This window comes from Bos grunniens, chromosome 1 (assembly GCF_055505025.1).
Source record: "Bos grunniens cultivar Pamir isolate PY7600 chromosome 1, Bosgru_T2T1.0, whole genome shotgun sequence".
NCBI classification, from domain to species: Eukaryota; Metazoa; Chordata; class Mammalia; order Artiodactyla; family Bovidae; genus Bos; species Bos grunniens.
The window spans coordinates 89,228,513-89,245,621 of record NC_141165.1 but is presented as its reverse complement, the minus strand read 5'-3'; the positions used below and the strand labels follow the sequence as shown (position 1 = coordinate 89,245,621).

Genomic DNA, 17,109 nt, shown 5'->3' with positions numbered 1-17,109 from the left:
CTCCCCCTAAGAGGGAGCACTGCCTGTCACAGTTTTCACTAAGTCCTGCCGTCAGAGCCTCAGGCCCTGTCTGTCAGCAGTTTCCTTGCTCTGACACCACGTCCCTGGATCCACAGGTTGTCACCAAAAAAAAATGGACATGGAAGGGCCCTCCCCTACTTCCTACATCCCCTGCCCCCACACCTCTCAGGTGTGCAGACACATGGACCTCCTGAAGATGCAGTTAGGGAGAGGGAAAATTATTGCCTTCATCTCTGAGCTACTAAAGATTTTCCTTAAGTTTTGAAATTGAAATATTTTGTTTAGTCATAAAAATGCAAAATATCTTTCCAACAGTAAATCCAATTCACTCCACACACTTTTATACTATTCACCCTGTTACACTATGGACATTCAGTGAATCACCAGTGAAAGACAGCTCTGGAAGCGCAACCCTCCCTCCTTCCTTGATATGGTGCTCAAAATCCAGCAGCGTCCAGGGGTCTCAGTCCGGCCTCCTCCTTTTCCTAAACTCCAGGACTGTTGACTCAAGGGCTCATCAGGGTTACCTTTGCCCAGCCGCTCCCCATTGGCAGGGCATTTACATACAGTGCAAATCCCTCTCCAGGGATGTCTGTGAACACTCTCCCAAAAAAAGTCTGTCTAACTAAATAAACCAACTTGGAGAGTCAGCAAATGGTCTACTTGTTGGGCATGAAAAGAAAGCCTTTCCTCCATAGCCGTGCCCTCTCTTTTGGTTTTCCTTCTCCCCACTGATTTCTCTAGACCCTAAGAAGCAAATGTGAAGAAGTAGAAAGGAAAAGAATGAAAGGAAACAACGATATATGACCTCCCTCCCCCTCCCAAAGAATCTCTGACCAGTAATGATAGGGTTGCCAGATGGGAAGTGGGACTATATTACAACCACAGCCTTCTTAGTGCCTTAGGAGTTATAATCAAACTCTAAACGCAGAGGCAAACCATCCAAACCAGCCCATGTGTCCTCTGGAGGCACTTCTGGAAACCACACTCTCCACCACACTGTCAAAGCACGGATCGCATTTTGCCATTAGGAACACAAAACCGTAATTCTGGATGGCATTCCTGACCGAGGACTCCAAGTAAAAAAATGCTACAGATGGCCTGCAGTGACTGTAGAAGGAGGCTGTGGTGTGACACGCTCAGTGGCTGTGCAGCATGAGTTTAGCTGTCCAATATCATGTGGGATCTTCCCAGCCCAGGGATCAAATCATGTCTCCTGCATTGGCATGCAGGTTCTTTACCACCAGCCCCCAGAACTTTCTTTTTTAGTACATTTAAGAGGCTGTCAGTGCTTAAAGCAAGGGGCTTTCCAGGTGGTGCAGTGGTAAAGAATCCCTTTGCCAGTGCTGGAGATGCAAGAGATGCAGGTTCGATCCCTGGGCTGGGAAGATCCCCTGGAGAAGGAAATGGCAACCCACTTCAGTATTCTTGCCTGGAAAATTCCAAGGACAGAGGAGCCTGGTGGGCTACAGTCCACAGATTCATAAAGAGTTGGACACGACTAAACACACACACACACACACACACAGAGTGTTCCAAGCTGCCCCGCAGAGGGCTTGTCACTAATCTGAAAGCCACCTGGGCTCTTACTGATGCTTTCACTGTCCAGAGAATGGCTGATTCCCTGGTGCCCATTACTTTCATTAGAGGCTCTTTATCAAAACAAACACTCTAGTAAATATGGTTATTACATTTCATTTTTTATTTTAGAAATCAGGGTTTTTAAAAATTTAACTTATCTACATTTTATGTCCTTTGGTGCTTTAAGAGCCCAGCAGGCCTTCACTTAAATAAACAAACCATTAGGCTGAGACACTCTGTCTAAATGGGCACATTAGCAGGTTAATAAATCTATAGTCACTTAAGAATTTTAGCCTTGACAAAGATACTCCAAGGTGAGAGAAATTAAAAAGATTCTAGTCTAAGGAAGCCCCCGCACCAATGACCAGTGCATACACACTGAAATATTTACTCTCCTCTCATCTTCCTGGGTTCTGCAGGAATTTAGATTAATCATCCTTTAGGCTCTATCCTGGGTCAGGAGGGAAGATTTTCATGGCCTGGTTAACTACTGGGGACTGTTTCCTAGTACGGGAGGAGGAAAGCAGGAATATTTGTTGGGGGGACGTTTGAGAGCTAGCGTGTAGGTTTGCTGAGCACCTCCTTGAGCCCTGAGCCACCAGGCAAGAGAGGAGGTGGAGGGAATGCCCCCTGCACTACCACAGAGACTCACCCACCTCCATTTTTCCTTCATCCATTCACTGAACACATGTTCACACAGTAGGACATGTGCTACATGCAATAATGAGACATGGTCCCTGCCTGCAGGGAGCTAACAGGTTAGCAAAAAAGGCAGTTGAACAGGCATTTAGAGGAAATTTCATGTTAGGACAAAACGCTTTCTCCCCTCATTGCCCTTCTAGAGACTTGCATGATGTACTCCTGCCTCTCTTGGTGAACCTAACCTCTACCACTTGCCCCTATCCCACTCCCTTGGCTGCAGCCTCACTGGCCCTTGAATAGGCTGCTCTTGTTCCCAACTCAGAGCCTTTGCACTTGCTGTACCACCTGCCTGGAGCAGTCTTTTTTCCAGTTCATGAGGTCTCCCCTCAAATGTCACCTTTCCCAAGAGGTCTCCTCTAGCACGCACCTAAGAAAGGATCCCTTCCACCGCCTCTCTATTTCCATTTTCTTAATAGCACTTGTCAATACTGGATTAAGCGAGCTCTGGACCATCCATCAGAATGTAAAAGGCAGGAAGACAGGACCTGTTTTCTGTTTATGGCAGCTTCCCCAGAACAATGTTTAGGACCAAGGAGGTGCTCAGGAAAAATTTGCTTGTAAATAAGTACTGTGATAAGAGAGGTACAGCAGTTAAGAGAAGTGACATTTGTGGGAAGAAGTTAGTCAGATTTGGGGAGGAGGGGGTTACAGAGGAGAGAACAGAGCAGGGAAAAGAGGGTGCAGAAGGTCCATCAGAATGCTGAGTGAGCAACTTCTCGATGCTGCCAAAACCTTGGCAAAAGGCTAAAGCGGTGAGAAAAAGCACCACGTCTGGCCTTTAGCTGGATCTGCTAAACTCTCCTCCAGCAAAAGTTGCCCTAGAACCCCTCCTCCCTGGAAACAAGAACAGCGGAGGGAGAGGTATTGATGAATGGCACCCTCTTGTGGCCAGAATTCCCTGAACAGGGTGCTCAGACTATGGCTTTAGTGTCTGGACTAACACTGGCTTTCTCTAATTCTGACTCTCCTTTCCTTTTACCAAAACCAACCAGACAGACAGAAAAACAACCACCCAGTGCAGCAGAGTTGATCCTTTGGTAACACCGCTCCTTAGACTTGCCATTTGGAAAGAGTTCGTCTTGCTTAAAGGCTGGGACTCCTGAGCACGTCCCACGTCACTAGCGCAGGACGCAGCAGCCTAGTGGCAGGACTTACAGCCAGGGAGCCTGGTCCACACTCCAGCTGTGGCCTGTGGCCACACAGAGGGGACAGAAAGGCCAGGTCTGGGCAGCTGAGGGAGAGGCCGGGACAGTGGTCGGCACTGCATGGGACAAATGCCTCCACTACGGTCATCTCCCACCCTCTGAGCCACCACAGAGACTGCAGCCAAACAAGCTGCCAATAAAGTAAGAAAAACTCCATGGCTGAGGCCAGTGTGGGACGTGGACCAGAGCCCCCCGGGTGCCCTGGGCATGGAGCCAGGGGTGTCACTGTGCCAGGCTCAGCCTCCCCGATCCTGTGCAGACAGCCCAGCGCTGCGGCCGGAGCGTGGCCACGTCTTACAGCCTCCTTCACCATTTATGGTAGTTGAGCCTCTGTTTGGCCTTCACAGGCCAGTCAAACCCCACACTGGGCGGGGGGGCTAGAGGGATGTCCTGCTCACACAGGGCTGTTTTCAGAGCAGATCCAAACAGCTCTGGCAGAGTCCTTGACAGGACCTCTCTGTTTCTGCTTTGAAACATGCTCGGATGGGCAACCATCCAGGTCCCACTCCTCCCACAGACCTAGGGGGCGAGGAGGATGGCCCCAGAGTCTTCTTGCCCCTCTTCTGGGGACCCCCACCTCCACTGGGACTGTTAGCTCAGTGGGGTCCCTCTAATCCAATCTAAACACAGGCAGCCCAGGACAGGCTCTGGATCAGCAGGGCCCTTGGCTGAAGCCAGCCAGCGGGGCTCAGACCACACAAGCATCATGCACCTCTCTGACCCTCTCCACCACTACCACTTTGGGGTAGGCCTCTTGGACCTCCAAGGAGAGCCCAGGGGTGGGGGAAGGTGGGAGCAGCAACTCTGGCCTGGATCCAAGATTTCCCCAGACCCCTCAATCAGCCATGAGTGAGATCCGTGAGGAAAGAACAGATGGACTGTAAACTAGAATGAGGCTGACAAGCTCCTGGGGCCACAGTCAGGCAGGGATGCGAGGGCCTCCTGGGAAGAGGCAGAGCCAGTCCCCAGGTGGTGACTCCATGTCAGGCACTCGGGAGGAATCACAGAGAAATCAGAGAGGCTGGAGAGCGTGTCTCCGTCCTAGGCAGACAGGCTGTCAGTGCCATTCCTTTACCCCTCGGGGGTGACACTGCCTAGCCCCTGGGGTGAGGGTCATCCCCAGTCTGGGGCCAGGGGACTTGCCCTCTGGAAAAGGACAGGGAGTGAGCAGGGGCTTGGAGATCTGGGTTCCAAAGGCCAGTGTGGCTCACGAGGCAAGTGACGTTGACTTCTTGAGACCTCCAGGCCCTTCTGTGAAAGACAGGAAGAGCGCTGCCCCCTCCAACCCGGCTTCTGGGGTTTTTGAGAATCGAGAAAATACAGGTGAGGTGACAGTATCTAGTGAGGTAACCAACATATGATTTTCCCTCCCCATTTTCAGCGAAACCACCTCTAAGGCCCCCTGGAAGGCTGCTGCTCAGATACAAGAAGACTCTCCCCAAGAGGCTGAGCCTGGGGGAACAGAGCCAGATGGCGTGTCTCCTACTGAGCTGCTGGCAAAGCAGGGCACGCCACACCCGGTCTAAGCACTCAGTCCCCAGTCACTGTGGGACCTGGGGGCCCGGGCCCAGCTGAGGGTGGGGAATCAGGCTTACCTGAACACCCTGCCCAAGAAGACCTTCTCCAGCTCTGTCACCATGCCCACCAATGCCACAGCCCAGATAGCTGTCTTGAGTCTGTGGCTCCCCCCCCGGGACTTCTGGGACTAAACATTTGGCACTGATCAATGCATGATGACCATGCTAATCAGATTGCTGGACACCAGGCTGCTGAGGTGCAAGAGCAAGCCTGGGTGGCAGGGAGGGAGGGCAGAAGGAAGCAGGGGACAAATGGGCTCTCTGGAAGCCTCAGTACCGGCACCTGTTACCTGGTGTCCCCGCATCCCCCAGTGCATGAGGGGTCGTTTGTGAGAGCTTGAGTCCTACAGGAGCTCGTCCTCTCTCAGTGGGTGTGGTTTTCTGCCTATCAGACTGGAAGCCTCTAGAACCAAGGGTGTCTTTGCCTGTTTCCCCTGCATCTTCCCTCAGCCACAGTGGGGTGGGGGTGGAGGACTGGGCTTGCACATCCGTCTCCGGTGGCAGACCCTGGACACTGTGAGCTCCTGGAGGCCATTGCCTCCACCTGCCTGCCTTCAGGTGCGGTGCCCTTTCTCCAAAGCAGATGTGTTGGCAGGAAAGGTGTTTCTGCCAACACAGAGGGCTGCCCAGAGGCTCCTACCCTGGACAGTGACGCGGGCGCTGCAGGACACCTGCCCCACGGTGTTCTCAGCCAGACAGGTGTAGGTGCCATCATCCTCTGGGAGGGTGTCCTGGATGTGGAGCTCGGCCACGCCAGCCTCGCAGGTGGAGTGGGCATACTGGATGGGCTGTCCTGGGGAGAGAAGCACAGGAGGGCTCAGGCCAGGGAGCAGCTGGCAGAGGGGTGGGAGTCCTGTCCTCAGCAGGGTGGCTGCTGTCATGACGCTGGGGTTCCCCACACTTGCTCAGGCCCACTGAGGGTTCATGATGTGTTAGGACCACCCCCAGCCAGCTGGACAGAGGCTCAAGGGGGAGAGAAAGAGGCAGGAGCCAGGGAGGTGAAGGAGAAGGGGTGATTGTGAGGGTGGAGGAACAAGACTGGGGCTGGTAGGACTTGGAGGAGAGATTCTAGAGGCATTTAGAATACAAGCAGGAAAGGGACAGAGTTCTGTGCATTCTGTTTAAATAAATAGTCCCCAGATACACATCCTAGACTTCACATTATTCTGAGCCTGGAAAGAATCTCACAGGGTCACCTGGCCCACAGCCCAGCCTCAGGCAGAATGGACCTCACCCAGACTGCACATGAGGCTCCCAGCTCTTTTTAGATGTTTCCAGAAACAATGAGCCTATTTCCCACTGCAGATATTTATCGGAAGCGATTCTTCGCCCTCAACCTAATGCTGCAATGAGTTGCATTTTAGGATTCACAGAAAAGATAAAGACAGGGGATTAAAAAAACAACTCTGGCCCCTTCGTCCAAGAGTCCCTTGCATGAGAGGCCCTTTATTCAGGTCCCATAAAGTCCTACATGGAGACAGAAGTGTGTGCCATGAAATTCAGTGGTTTCCTTAATGTTATACGTTCCCAGGATTTTATTATCTCGGGATGTGAGTTTTCATTTCCAGGAAAAAAGAAAATTTCATTACTGAAGGTCCTGGCCTTAGAGCAGGAATGTGTCCATTCACCATATAGGAAGCAGCTATCAGATCCTTCCCGTCAGCCCCAGGGTCCTGGTTTGCACTTCGTAAAACAGGGGTGGGCAGCGGGAGAGGGAGAAAGGGCAGAAGGAGGTCTTCTCTGCACGATGCAATGTTTTCTTCTGCTCATAGCAACACTCATATCTCCAAGACAGAGACTGCCAAGCCAGCCACAGGGCCAGAGGGAAGAGATTCCGCTGGCCCGATGCACTTCACAGAGGTGGGGCTGGGGGCTGGGAGACCCAAGGGGCCAGGATCCTGCTACTGTCAGGACTGAACACTGCTCTGTGTGTGTGCGTGTGTGTGTCCCTAAAAGCTCTTGTTTCTTGAGAATGCCAGTATATTCCCCAACTGCCAGCAAAATGCCTCTGCTGTCGAAATCTGTACTGGCAAGCTGTTTGAGAGCTCCCCTTTTACTGGAGCATAGCTCATTTTGACTCCTCAAGCATGGGGTGCAACGGTGGCCCCAGAAAGGAGTTGTTGGCTCAGGGCACTCAGAATTGGGTGACACAGCTCCAACACTGGTAAAACCAGAGTTGGCGGCCAAGGGTCCCCGACTTGTGCATGATCGCCCTCTAGTGGGATCAGTGTGAAAATACCACGATTCAAGAGGAAGAAGTTGGGTTGTCTTTCAGTCTGGAGAAGCGTAAATCAGAGGTCAACAAACTCCTACTCCTAGGCCACATCCCACTTGAAGCCTGTTTTTGTACAGTCTGAAAGTAAAGGATAGTTTTTACATATTTTAAATGTTGGGAAAAAATCAAGGGAGGGATATTTCATGACGTGTGTGAAAATTATATGAATTCACATTTGTGTCTATAAATAAGTTTTATTGCGTTCATTTACATATGGTCTCTGGCTGTGTTTTGTGCCATGACAGCAGAATTGAGTAGTTGTGACAGAGACTGTGTGGCGTGCAAAGCTGGACACATTTACCATCTGGCCCTTTATAGACAACGTTTCTTGACGCCTGGCCTGGACCCTGAGCCAAGCGGGAGGGAAACGCTCTTGTTCAGATCTGTTCCTAGCCTTTAACATCCATGCTGTGTTCCAGCTGCAAGGAGGCCACCTCTGTGCCGACAGTCGTGGGATCCAACAGGAGCTCTGTCAGTAGTAAGGGGTGGAGGAGGAGACCCCCATTCTCACCTCTCTGCCCAAGAAGTCCACAGATAGGGAGACACCAAGGCCACTTCCTACGCTGACTAAAGATCATTTCTAGCAAAGCCTGAGCAAACCATACTGACGAGGCAGGTTCATGACAACATGGCAACAGTGCAGAGATGCCCGGGGACTATTTGGTGCACGGGTGATGGGCTGCCGACCCCTTAAAGCGTTCATTCCATCAGCTGCGAGAGCTGGTAGAGACCCTAAACCTCTGTTCCAATCCATCTCCACACCAATAAAGAGGTTGATGCCCAGGGCAGTAAAGTGGGGCATCCAGGGTCACCCAACCACTCAATACAGAGGAGGACAAGGGCAGGCGCCCTTTCAGCCTCCCCTAAGGTCCCCCAAAAGCAGAGCAATTCAACTTCATCAATTTTATGGACTATTTCAGTTCTAGTGATAGAGTTCTCCCATATACACTTCTGGAATTTAAAGGCTTTTTTCTTTAAAACAAAAAGAGAGAGAGAGAGAGAGAAGGGTAATAATATGTAATAATTATTTTTTTGTCCAAAGGACTTTACTTGGCAAAAAGAAAGTTGAGAAAGTCCTATGTTTCCATAGGACTATATTGTTAAAAAGGATTACTGGTCTATGAACCCCTAAATCACCTGCCACTAAATAAAAGGCAAGATCCTATGAGCAACTGCTAGTGTGGTTCATTAATTTGTGGGGTTTTTTGTTCACTTATTGACTCAACAAATATTTACTGAGAGCCTACTTGTGAGCCTGGCTGTATGAAAAGAAGCTAAATTGCTTGTGCACCTATGTGCCAGGCATCTCATCAACTGTTGTATATAAGGAATCTAATTTGACTTTCACAATCAGCACCCTGAAAGGTAGGTGGCCTCATTCTTGTAGATGAGGAGCTCAAGGCTCAGAGAGGGGTAAAACTTGCCCGGTGTCCCCAGCCAGGCATTGGCAGACTCCCAGGTCCCATGCTCGCTCTATACTCCATGCTTCTTTCTCATGCATAAATAATTCAGAGTGATATATGGGGAAGCTAAGCAGGAATTCAGGCAAGGCCAAAGGCTCGGGGGGCTGGAGCAGGGGGTCTCACCATTGAGCAGCCAAGTGATTCGAGGCAATGGGGTCCCCTGCACTGAACATCGCAGCACAAAGTCCTGACCCTCAACGACGGTGCAGTCCTTCAGGGCACTGGAGAATGATGGGGCCACCTCCATCACGGCTGGCTCTGTGAGGGCAAAGGACAGACAGGCCGTCTCAGATGACCACCAGCCCAGGCTGCGGATTGACCACAGCCAGCCACCTCACTGCTCTGGGCACCCAGGGCTTGCTTTCTCAGTGGCCTGGCTTTGCCTCACCCATCATCACACAGGGAAGCAGGCAGTACCACCATGTGGAGACTTGGAGCCTGAAGCAGGGTGACTGCAGGGTCTTTTTCATCATCACAAGACACTCCATGTCTGGAAGTACTCAGGACCGGGCCAGCCTCTTCTCCAGGACGCGGGTCCCTCCTGTCTTGTCTGGACTTTCACTGTCCTGGAGCATCCACCGAGCTCCTTCATCCCCTTATCTTGGTCTTATTCTACTTTCTCCTGTCTTATATTGTTGTTGAAGTGTCCCATCAGACCCTGCACACTTTTTTTTTTTTAATTTTAAAAATCCTTGGCTGAAATGTTTCATTAGATTGAAAACATGGATAAAATAGATTTTTTTAAGGAAAACATAAATCACCTAAACTGACTCAAAAAACAATTTATAGGGACATCCCTGGCAGTCCAGTGGTTAAGACTTTGCCTTCCAATGCAGAAGGTGTGGGCTTGATCCCTGTTTGGAGAGCTAAGACCCCACATGCCTTGTGACCAAACACCCAAAACATAAAACAGAAGCAATACTGTAACAAACTCAATAAAAACTTTTAGAAATGGTCCACATATTTTAAAAGTATTAAAAAAAAACAGAAAAAAATCCCCCAAAATGTATTTATACATTAGAAGTATTCTGTTATGGTTTACTCAAAAGATACAAGGATGAACACTAAAATATTGTATGTAACAAAAAGACCCTGAACACTCTTGTGAATATCTTTTTACTTGGAAAGACCACATGCCCACTGGTGAGGACATTTCAATTTTAAATTATTATAGTTATTTTTTTTTCAAGTCCAAGACAGGATCAAGTGACAAGGACTTATGTGAGTTCTAGTTTTCTAATCTAGACCAGTAGTTCAGAAGCACTGGGGGCCTCAATCCCCCACATTTTCATTGAGAACCACTGAGCTGAACTCTACAGAAGACTTCTACATAGGTGAGTTGGAGAACGTTTTGCTTGGGGGCCATAATTAAGAGCAATGGGGATAGAAAACCTTTTCTACAACAACCAGAACATGCTGCAGAAGAGTCCAGGTGGCTGATTTAAGGCAACTGGATTTTGTGATGAGACGATAGCCCAGTGGTACTCTTCAGAGAAGCTATTCAATACAGTGATGAGGGGAAAACTCTATTATATTGAGAGTACAAAGGTTTTAGGGCAAAAACTAATATTCGAGGGCTTACTAGGTACTTTTCCAGAGGTGACAGTGACAATGCCACGAGACTGCTATCTTTAGCTCGTTTTACAGATGAAGTTAATAATTTCCCACAGTCAAGCCCAGTGGTGAAGCAAGGCTTCACACCCAATTCTCTGACTCTACATCCACACCTCCTCCTCTAGCCCAGGGGGACCCTAAAAGGAAAGCAGGCAGTGGGAACACAGCTACAGTCAGAATGTGGCGCATCTGAATGGACAGGTACAGGGTGAAGAGATGCCAGCTTACCTAGGCAAGTGAGGGTAGACACCACCTCCGCCCCTTTGCTCCCAGGAGGCCTCGACTTCCCTCATTAGAGAAATCCCCTTAGCAGGCACTGCAGACAACATGGGCTTTTGTGTCAGACCAATATGGTTTAGAAATATGCATTTTTTTTTTTTTTACAAGGCATGGGACCTTGAGCAAGTCGCTTAACCTCACTACAGCTCAGTATTCTCATTTGGAATATGGGTGTAACTGTGATTATCTCTTAAGATTGTTGAGATTACCAAATGAAGTCATGCAAGTAAAGTCTTGAGCATAAAGCCTGACTCATTCCACAGGCTTTCAGGGCGGTGTTAGCTCTTATCATCAGATGGAAGCTGGGCACAGAGAGACTGGACTAGCAGCAAGTTTTGGGGTAAAAGAAGTAGAAAACTTGGGAACGTAAGGGGCAGTGAGGCAGAGGGAAGATTTTCTTTTCCTTTTTAGATGAGGTGAGACCAGATCATGCCTGTAGGGAGGAGAAAGGGGTCTCTAGATAAGGAGAGGGGGAGAGACTGAAGAAATGGTGGGAAGGTCAATCATTATTAGACCTGATTTCTTGTGGGCCTGGGAAGGATGGAAGAAGTCTTGGTAAGGGAAGCAGGCAGCTTTTCTGCAGTGATAGGAAGAAAGAGAAAGAGGTGTTAGATGCCTGCATCTTGGTGAAGCCTTCTGGAGACTTCAGAACAGCCAAGCAGAAAGGCAGGCAAGCCAGACTTCTGGGATGGAGGACTTAGGACTCCCATTAAGTTCTCCACCAGACAAGGAGCAAGAGCCCTGGCAAAGTACTCAACATCAGCTTTCTCAGAACTCTGGAAATTAACCAAACACTTGCAGCATTCTGAGGAACTTCCATTCTAAAACGATCATGCAGCTGAATCTTGGTAAGAACAGCAAGCTTTGTGGCATGCCCAGTTTCTACCCTCTCCCTCAGCTCTGTGATGGCTTAAAATCAACATTGTCTTCCACTCCCAATTTGTGTAGGTACAGGCTCAATGCATAGTTTCCATTTAATAATAATAGCTAATGCTCCAACCAAAGCCTGTTGTTTTTTTAACCTTTGGTGGCCATGATGCCAAGTGAGTCCCCCACCCTAACACATAGCCCCGAAAGATGAAGGTCAGGTTTCCTGACCTGGGACCTCTGCCTACAGGCACTTCCACCTCCAAATGAATGGGCAATATTCCTTGCAAAGGAATTCACAAATGTAGTAAAATTCCCAATTAAGAAGCAAGTCAATAGTACACAGTGAAAAACAAGACTATCTCTCACCCTTTCCTACAGACCCCTACTTTCTCTTCCTAAAGGAAATTGGGGGCCTCCCCAGAAATGTTTATGTACATACAAGCATCAGTTTGCTTTGTGTACATAGATTTTCCCCCCTTTACCGCAAGCAGCATATGATACACACGATCCTCTCTGTGCTTGGCTCATCCCCACTTGGACAGGTCTCACCACCAGAGTCTACAGGTCAGGCCCATTTGTTCCACTGGCTGCACGGCATCCTACTGTGTGAATGAACTAGGTTCTTTTTTTTTGAAACATTTATTATAACAAATTTCAAACACACACAACAGTAGACAGAAACATACAAAAGTTGTCTAGTGAATCATCATATACTTGTTTTTCAACTTTCATAATGGCCAGTCTCACTTCATTCATACCCTACACCAAGTCTCAACACACATGGATTCTGATATGATCAGAAATTCTATCATTTCACTAGTAAGTAACTCAACTTATATATCTAATGTATGCAGACTTTGAAAAAAAAAACCACAGATTCCATCATCACATCTTAAAAATAGCACTAATTCCTTTATATTGAATATCTTATCAATGCTCAAATTTTCCTGATTTTCTTATAAAAAATTTTTTAAGGTATCTCAATCAGGATCCATGCAAAGTCCAGGTGTTGTGATTATTGGTGTCTCCTGTGTCTTTTCAGTTAAGTTTCTTACAGGCTGTCCCTTCTTTCCTTTTTGTTTGCAACTTACTTGCTGAAAAAGTAAGTGAAGGTTATTTGTCTCATAAGTTTTCCAACAGCCTGAAATGTGCTGGCTCTACCCTTGCGGTTTACTAATTTCCTCAACAGTAGGACATTGGCTCTAGGGTCCCTAAATAGCATTTAAAGTAGGGGGAAATCTCACAGAGAGATAGGTGGGTGCAACATCTATTTCTGCTTTATTGATTATGCCAAAGCCTTTGACTGTGTGGATCACAATAAACTGTGGAAAATTCTGAAAGAGATGGGAATACCAGACCACCTGACCTGCCTCTTGAGAAACCTGTATGCAGGTCAGGAAGCAACAGTTAGAACTGGACATGGAACAACAGACTGGTTCCAAATAGGAAAAGAAGTACGTCAAGGCTATATATTGTCACCCTGCTTATTTAACTTATATGCAGAGTACATCATGAGAAACGCTGGGCTGGAAGAAGCACAAGCTGGAATCAAGATTGCTGGGAGAAATATCAATAACCTCAGATATGCAGATAACACCACCCTTATGGCAGAAAGTGAAGAGGAACTAAAAAGCCTCTTGATGAAAGTGAAAGTAGAGAGTGAAAAAGTTGGCTTAAAACTCAATATTCAGAAAACTAAGATCATGGCATCTAGTCCCATCACTTCATGGGACATAGATGGGGAAACAGTGGAAACAGTGTCAGACTTTATTTTTTTGGGCTCCAAAATCACTGCAGATTGTGATTGCAGCCATGAAATTAAAAGACACTTACTCCTTGGAAGGAAAGTTATGACCAACCTAGATAGCATATTAAAAAGCAGAGACATTACTTTGCCAACAAAGGTCCATCTAGTCAAGGCTATGGTTTTTCCAGTGGTCATGTATGGATGTGAGAGTTGGACTATAAAGAAAGCTGAGCACTGAAGAATTGATGCTTTTGAACTGTGGTGTTGGAGAAGACTCTTGAGAGTCCCTTGGACTGCAAGGATATCCAACCAGTCCATCCTGAAGGAGATCAGTCCTGGGTGTTCATTGGAAGGACTGATGCTGAAGCTGAAACTCCAATACTTTGGCCACCTCATGTGAAGAGTTGACTCATTGGAAAAGACCCTGATGCTGGGAGGGATTGGGGGCGGGAGGACAAGGGGACGATAGAGGATGAGATGGCTGGATGGCATCACCGACTCGATGGACATGAGTTTGGGTGAACTCCGGGAGTTGGTGATGGACAGCATGGCCTGGCATGCTGCAGTCCATGGGGTCGCAAAGAGTCAGACACGACTGAGCAACTGAACTGAACTGAAGACTATTGAAAACAGTTTTGTTACAGTAGGAAAAAACTGGAAACAGTCAAAGCAATCTAAATGGAAACAACAATAAGGCCATGGCTAGACATCATTTTAGGAAATATATAGTCATTACAAAGCGTGTTTTCAAACGACATAATAAGTATAGAAAGAATACTGAAAAATGCCTATGGAACATTAACAAATTAGAATAGCAACCAGTTTACAAACAGCATAATGCCAAATTTATTTTTAAAAATTAAAAAAACGCTTATTTCCGAGCGATACGATTGCACATTGTTTAAATTCCTCACACTGCACATGCACTACTTTTATAAACAGATACTACAATGAGCAGAAGAGAGGGGCACCCACATCACCTCATGTCACTCTAAGTGTGTCTGTCTGGCTCAAAGTGCGCCCTCAGACAGGCACCTGAGGAACTAGAAAAAGGTAGCTCACAGCTGGGCTGGGCCTGTCTATTCTGAGGTGATCTGCTGTGAATTCCCATCAAGAATCACTCCCTTGGAGCAATGCCTTTGACCTTAGCCAGTAGGCAGGAATGGTTTCTCTTGGGTGGTACCCCCTGGGCAGGGGACTGCAGGAGATGACATCACTGCCATGTGTGAAGCACCCCATGAAGGTCCTCCCACAGAGAAGCCAGGGGACCCTGAGGGATGTACTCACTTTTCACCAGGAGGGTCCAGCGACAGGACACCTGGCCTCGGACATTGGTGGCTGTGCAACTGTAGCTCCCGCTGTCCCGGGCCCGGGCTCTCCACAGGCAGAGGTAATGGGTCCCCCCAGCTTCGTAAACCTCGATGCTGCCCTCCTGACTCCTCACGGGGACACCGTCCAGGAACCAGGTCACTTCAGGTTTTGGGATCCCTGAAACTACATGGCCAGGTGAAGGACGTGAGGCCCCCAAGAGTGCTTGTGGGGTGGAGTGGGTGATGAAGGGACTGAGCCTGAGGGCGGGCTCAGCTGGTATGCCACTGCCCTCTGGCTGGGATCTACTCGCTTACCCTCCCCCTCCTCCCCAAGACAGAGGCTGGGGCCCTTTGGGAGGAGAGTGCCAAGTGACACACCAGGCCTCCAGACCAGCCAGAGCCTGCAGAAGGGGACCCTGGGGTTTGTTCCTGGTGGCCATGGTGGTGACAGGTTTCCCATGGTGGGGGCTAAAAATCAGGGTTCGGGGTCAGTGCTCTCTTCAACCATGAACAATGGGCCACTGCAGGGAGCATCTCCTGAGGGGAGACCCCTATCAAGTGCTTCGCCGGGGTGGGGGACTCTAGTCCAAGGTGATGGTGGATACAGGAGGCTCCGACCACTGAGCTGAAGGAAGGGAGTGGCCCCCCCGCCCGAGGGGCTACCATATGCATACCAGAGACCTCAGGCCGCTCTACTCACCCTCGCATCTGAACTCGACTGGCTCATCTTCACTGACCTCCTGGCTCTGGGGCTTGTTCTCAAATTTGGGAAACGTGGTGTCCCTCTGGCTCTCCATGGGGACCTTCCTGGTAGCAACCTTGCCCATGGTGTCCCGGCTTCCCAGGCCTGACCGCCTGGTGGAGAGGGTGTCTGGAGGGGACGCAGCTGGCCCCTCCATCTCTTCTCTGGAAGGACAGGGCGTGCCTGGGACTGGCGCTCTGGGCTCCAGCTGGACTTTTGCTGCCTGCAGGGTGATGGTGCTGGAGGTCTTTTGCAGGACGGGGGCCCGCTGGCCCTTTCTGGGGGAGTTCCCCAGTGGTTCCAGCTCAGATTCCCTGGGGGGTTGAGGCTGGCTCCCTGTGGCCCAGGTCGGGGAGCCGCCTCGCTGGGTGCTGGGGTGGTTCTTACTCTCGGCAGCAGCATCCAGGCCATCCGGTTTGGACCCCTGAGTGACTCCATTGGTCACTTCCTTCCTGATGTCCGTACCGGCCACCTTTGTTCCTCTCATGAGTGACCTGTTTGGTGGTGAGGGATGGATGGTGGGGCAGAAGAAGAAGAAGAGAACAATCATCTAGTTACTCATCACAAGCACGGGCTCCAGGAATTATGAAAGCCCACTAATTAGGACAGAGTAAGAGAGAAAGGAAAAGGAGACGACAGAGGATGAGATGGCTGGATGGCATCACTGACTCGATGGACATGAGTTTGAGTGAACTCCGGGAGTTGGTGATGGACAGGGAGGCCTGGCCTGCTGCAATTCATGGGGTCGCAAAGAGTCGGACACGACTGAGCGACTGAGCTGAATTGAACTGAAGAGCGAAAGTCTTTCTCTGCAGTTGGCTCAGTTTCCAGCCAGAAAACAAGCAGGTGGATTCTGGCCTTGAACATGGAGGGCATGCTTGCAGAGCAGTGCCCTTCCTAATGATGGCTAACTAGTAAAGATACTGAGCAGGGCCTTCAAGAGTCTCAATACTGATGGCAAGCCTGGCCCAGAACCTAGGCAGCAAATTACAATAGAAAATGAAACATTCCAAATAAAACAACGCCCCTCAAACAGGCGGTTCTCCCCACTATATGATGACTCAGAAATTTAGGGCATTTCTTGATTACAATCCCTCTTTTCTATAACAGGGCATTTCGAGATGGACCGATGACAGTCACAAAGCCTACACATACCTATTGGAATTGTCCAAACCTGGAAAAAGAGAGAAGGTAGAAAGACGGTTAGTGGAATGTTGTATACACCAGGAGCAGGAAGTGATAAAACAAGAATCTCTCACTTATGACAGAGTTTGGCTTCCTAAGCGCTCACCTTCCTCTGTGGCCCTCCGCCCCCTCTCCTTTCAGCTCCCCTGGTCCTGAACTTCTGGGTTAATCTGATAAACTCCTCTGAGCCCTGCAGACACTCTTAAGTTACCAGCGCTGCCCTGGGCCTTTGCTATGTACAGCCTCTGCTGCCCCACCCTGGGCACAGTAGCTTCCTGTTCTCTAGCCCAAAGAAGGAAACAAAAACCACTGGAGAGACAAACAAAAATAAACACCTACCCAAAACTTCAAACCCACATGGTTCCACTTGCATGTGGCCCTCTAAAGAACCCCTTAAGGTAATAATTTTTGACAAATACCTGCTTCATTTTAAAACGTACAGAAAAAGTGTAATTTTATTCAGTTCTTCAAAGAAAAAAACGTACTATTACTAGATATATTTTTCTACCACATTATTTTTAAAAAATGTTTTATGGAA

The 17,109-nt window shown here is 48.8% G+C and overlaps 1 protein-coding gene across 7 annotated transcripts in view; it reads right to left on the bottom strand.

Annotated features, from left to right (window-relative positions):
* Window positions 1–17,109, bottom strand: part of MYLK (myosin light chain kinase) — a 281,903-nt gene that overhangs the window by 107,248 nt on the left and 157,546 nt on the right. For all 7 annotated transcript variants that reach the window (XM_086402745.1, XM_086402723.1, XM_086402766.1 and 4 more), the window contains 5 exons: window positions 16,542–16,560; window positions 15,345–15,880; window positions 14,622–14,828; window positions 8,948–9,082; window positions 5,727–5,879 (listed from right to left, as the gene is read on the bottom strand). In XM_086402745.1, the coding sequence (XP_086258871.1) occupies window positions 5,727–5,879; window positions 8,948–9,082; window positions 14,622–14,828; window positions 15,345–15,880; window positions 16,542–16,560 (1,050 nt within the window). The remainder of the gene's footprint in view (window positions 1–5,726; window positions 5,880–8,947; window positions 9,083–14,621; window positions 14,829–15,344; window positions 15,881–16,541; window positions 16,561–17,109) is intronic.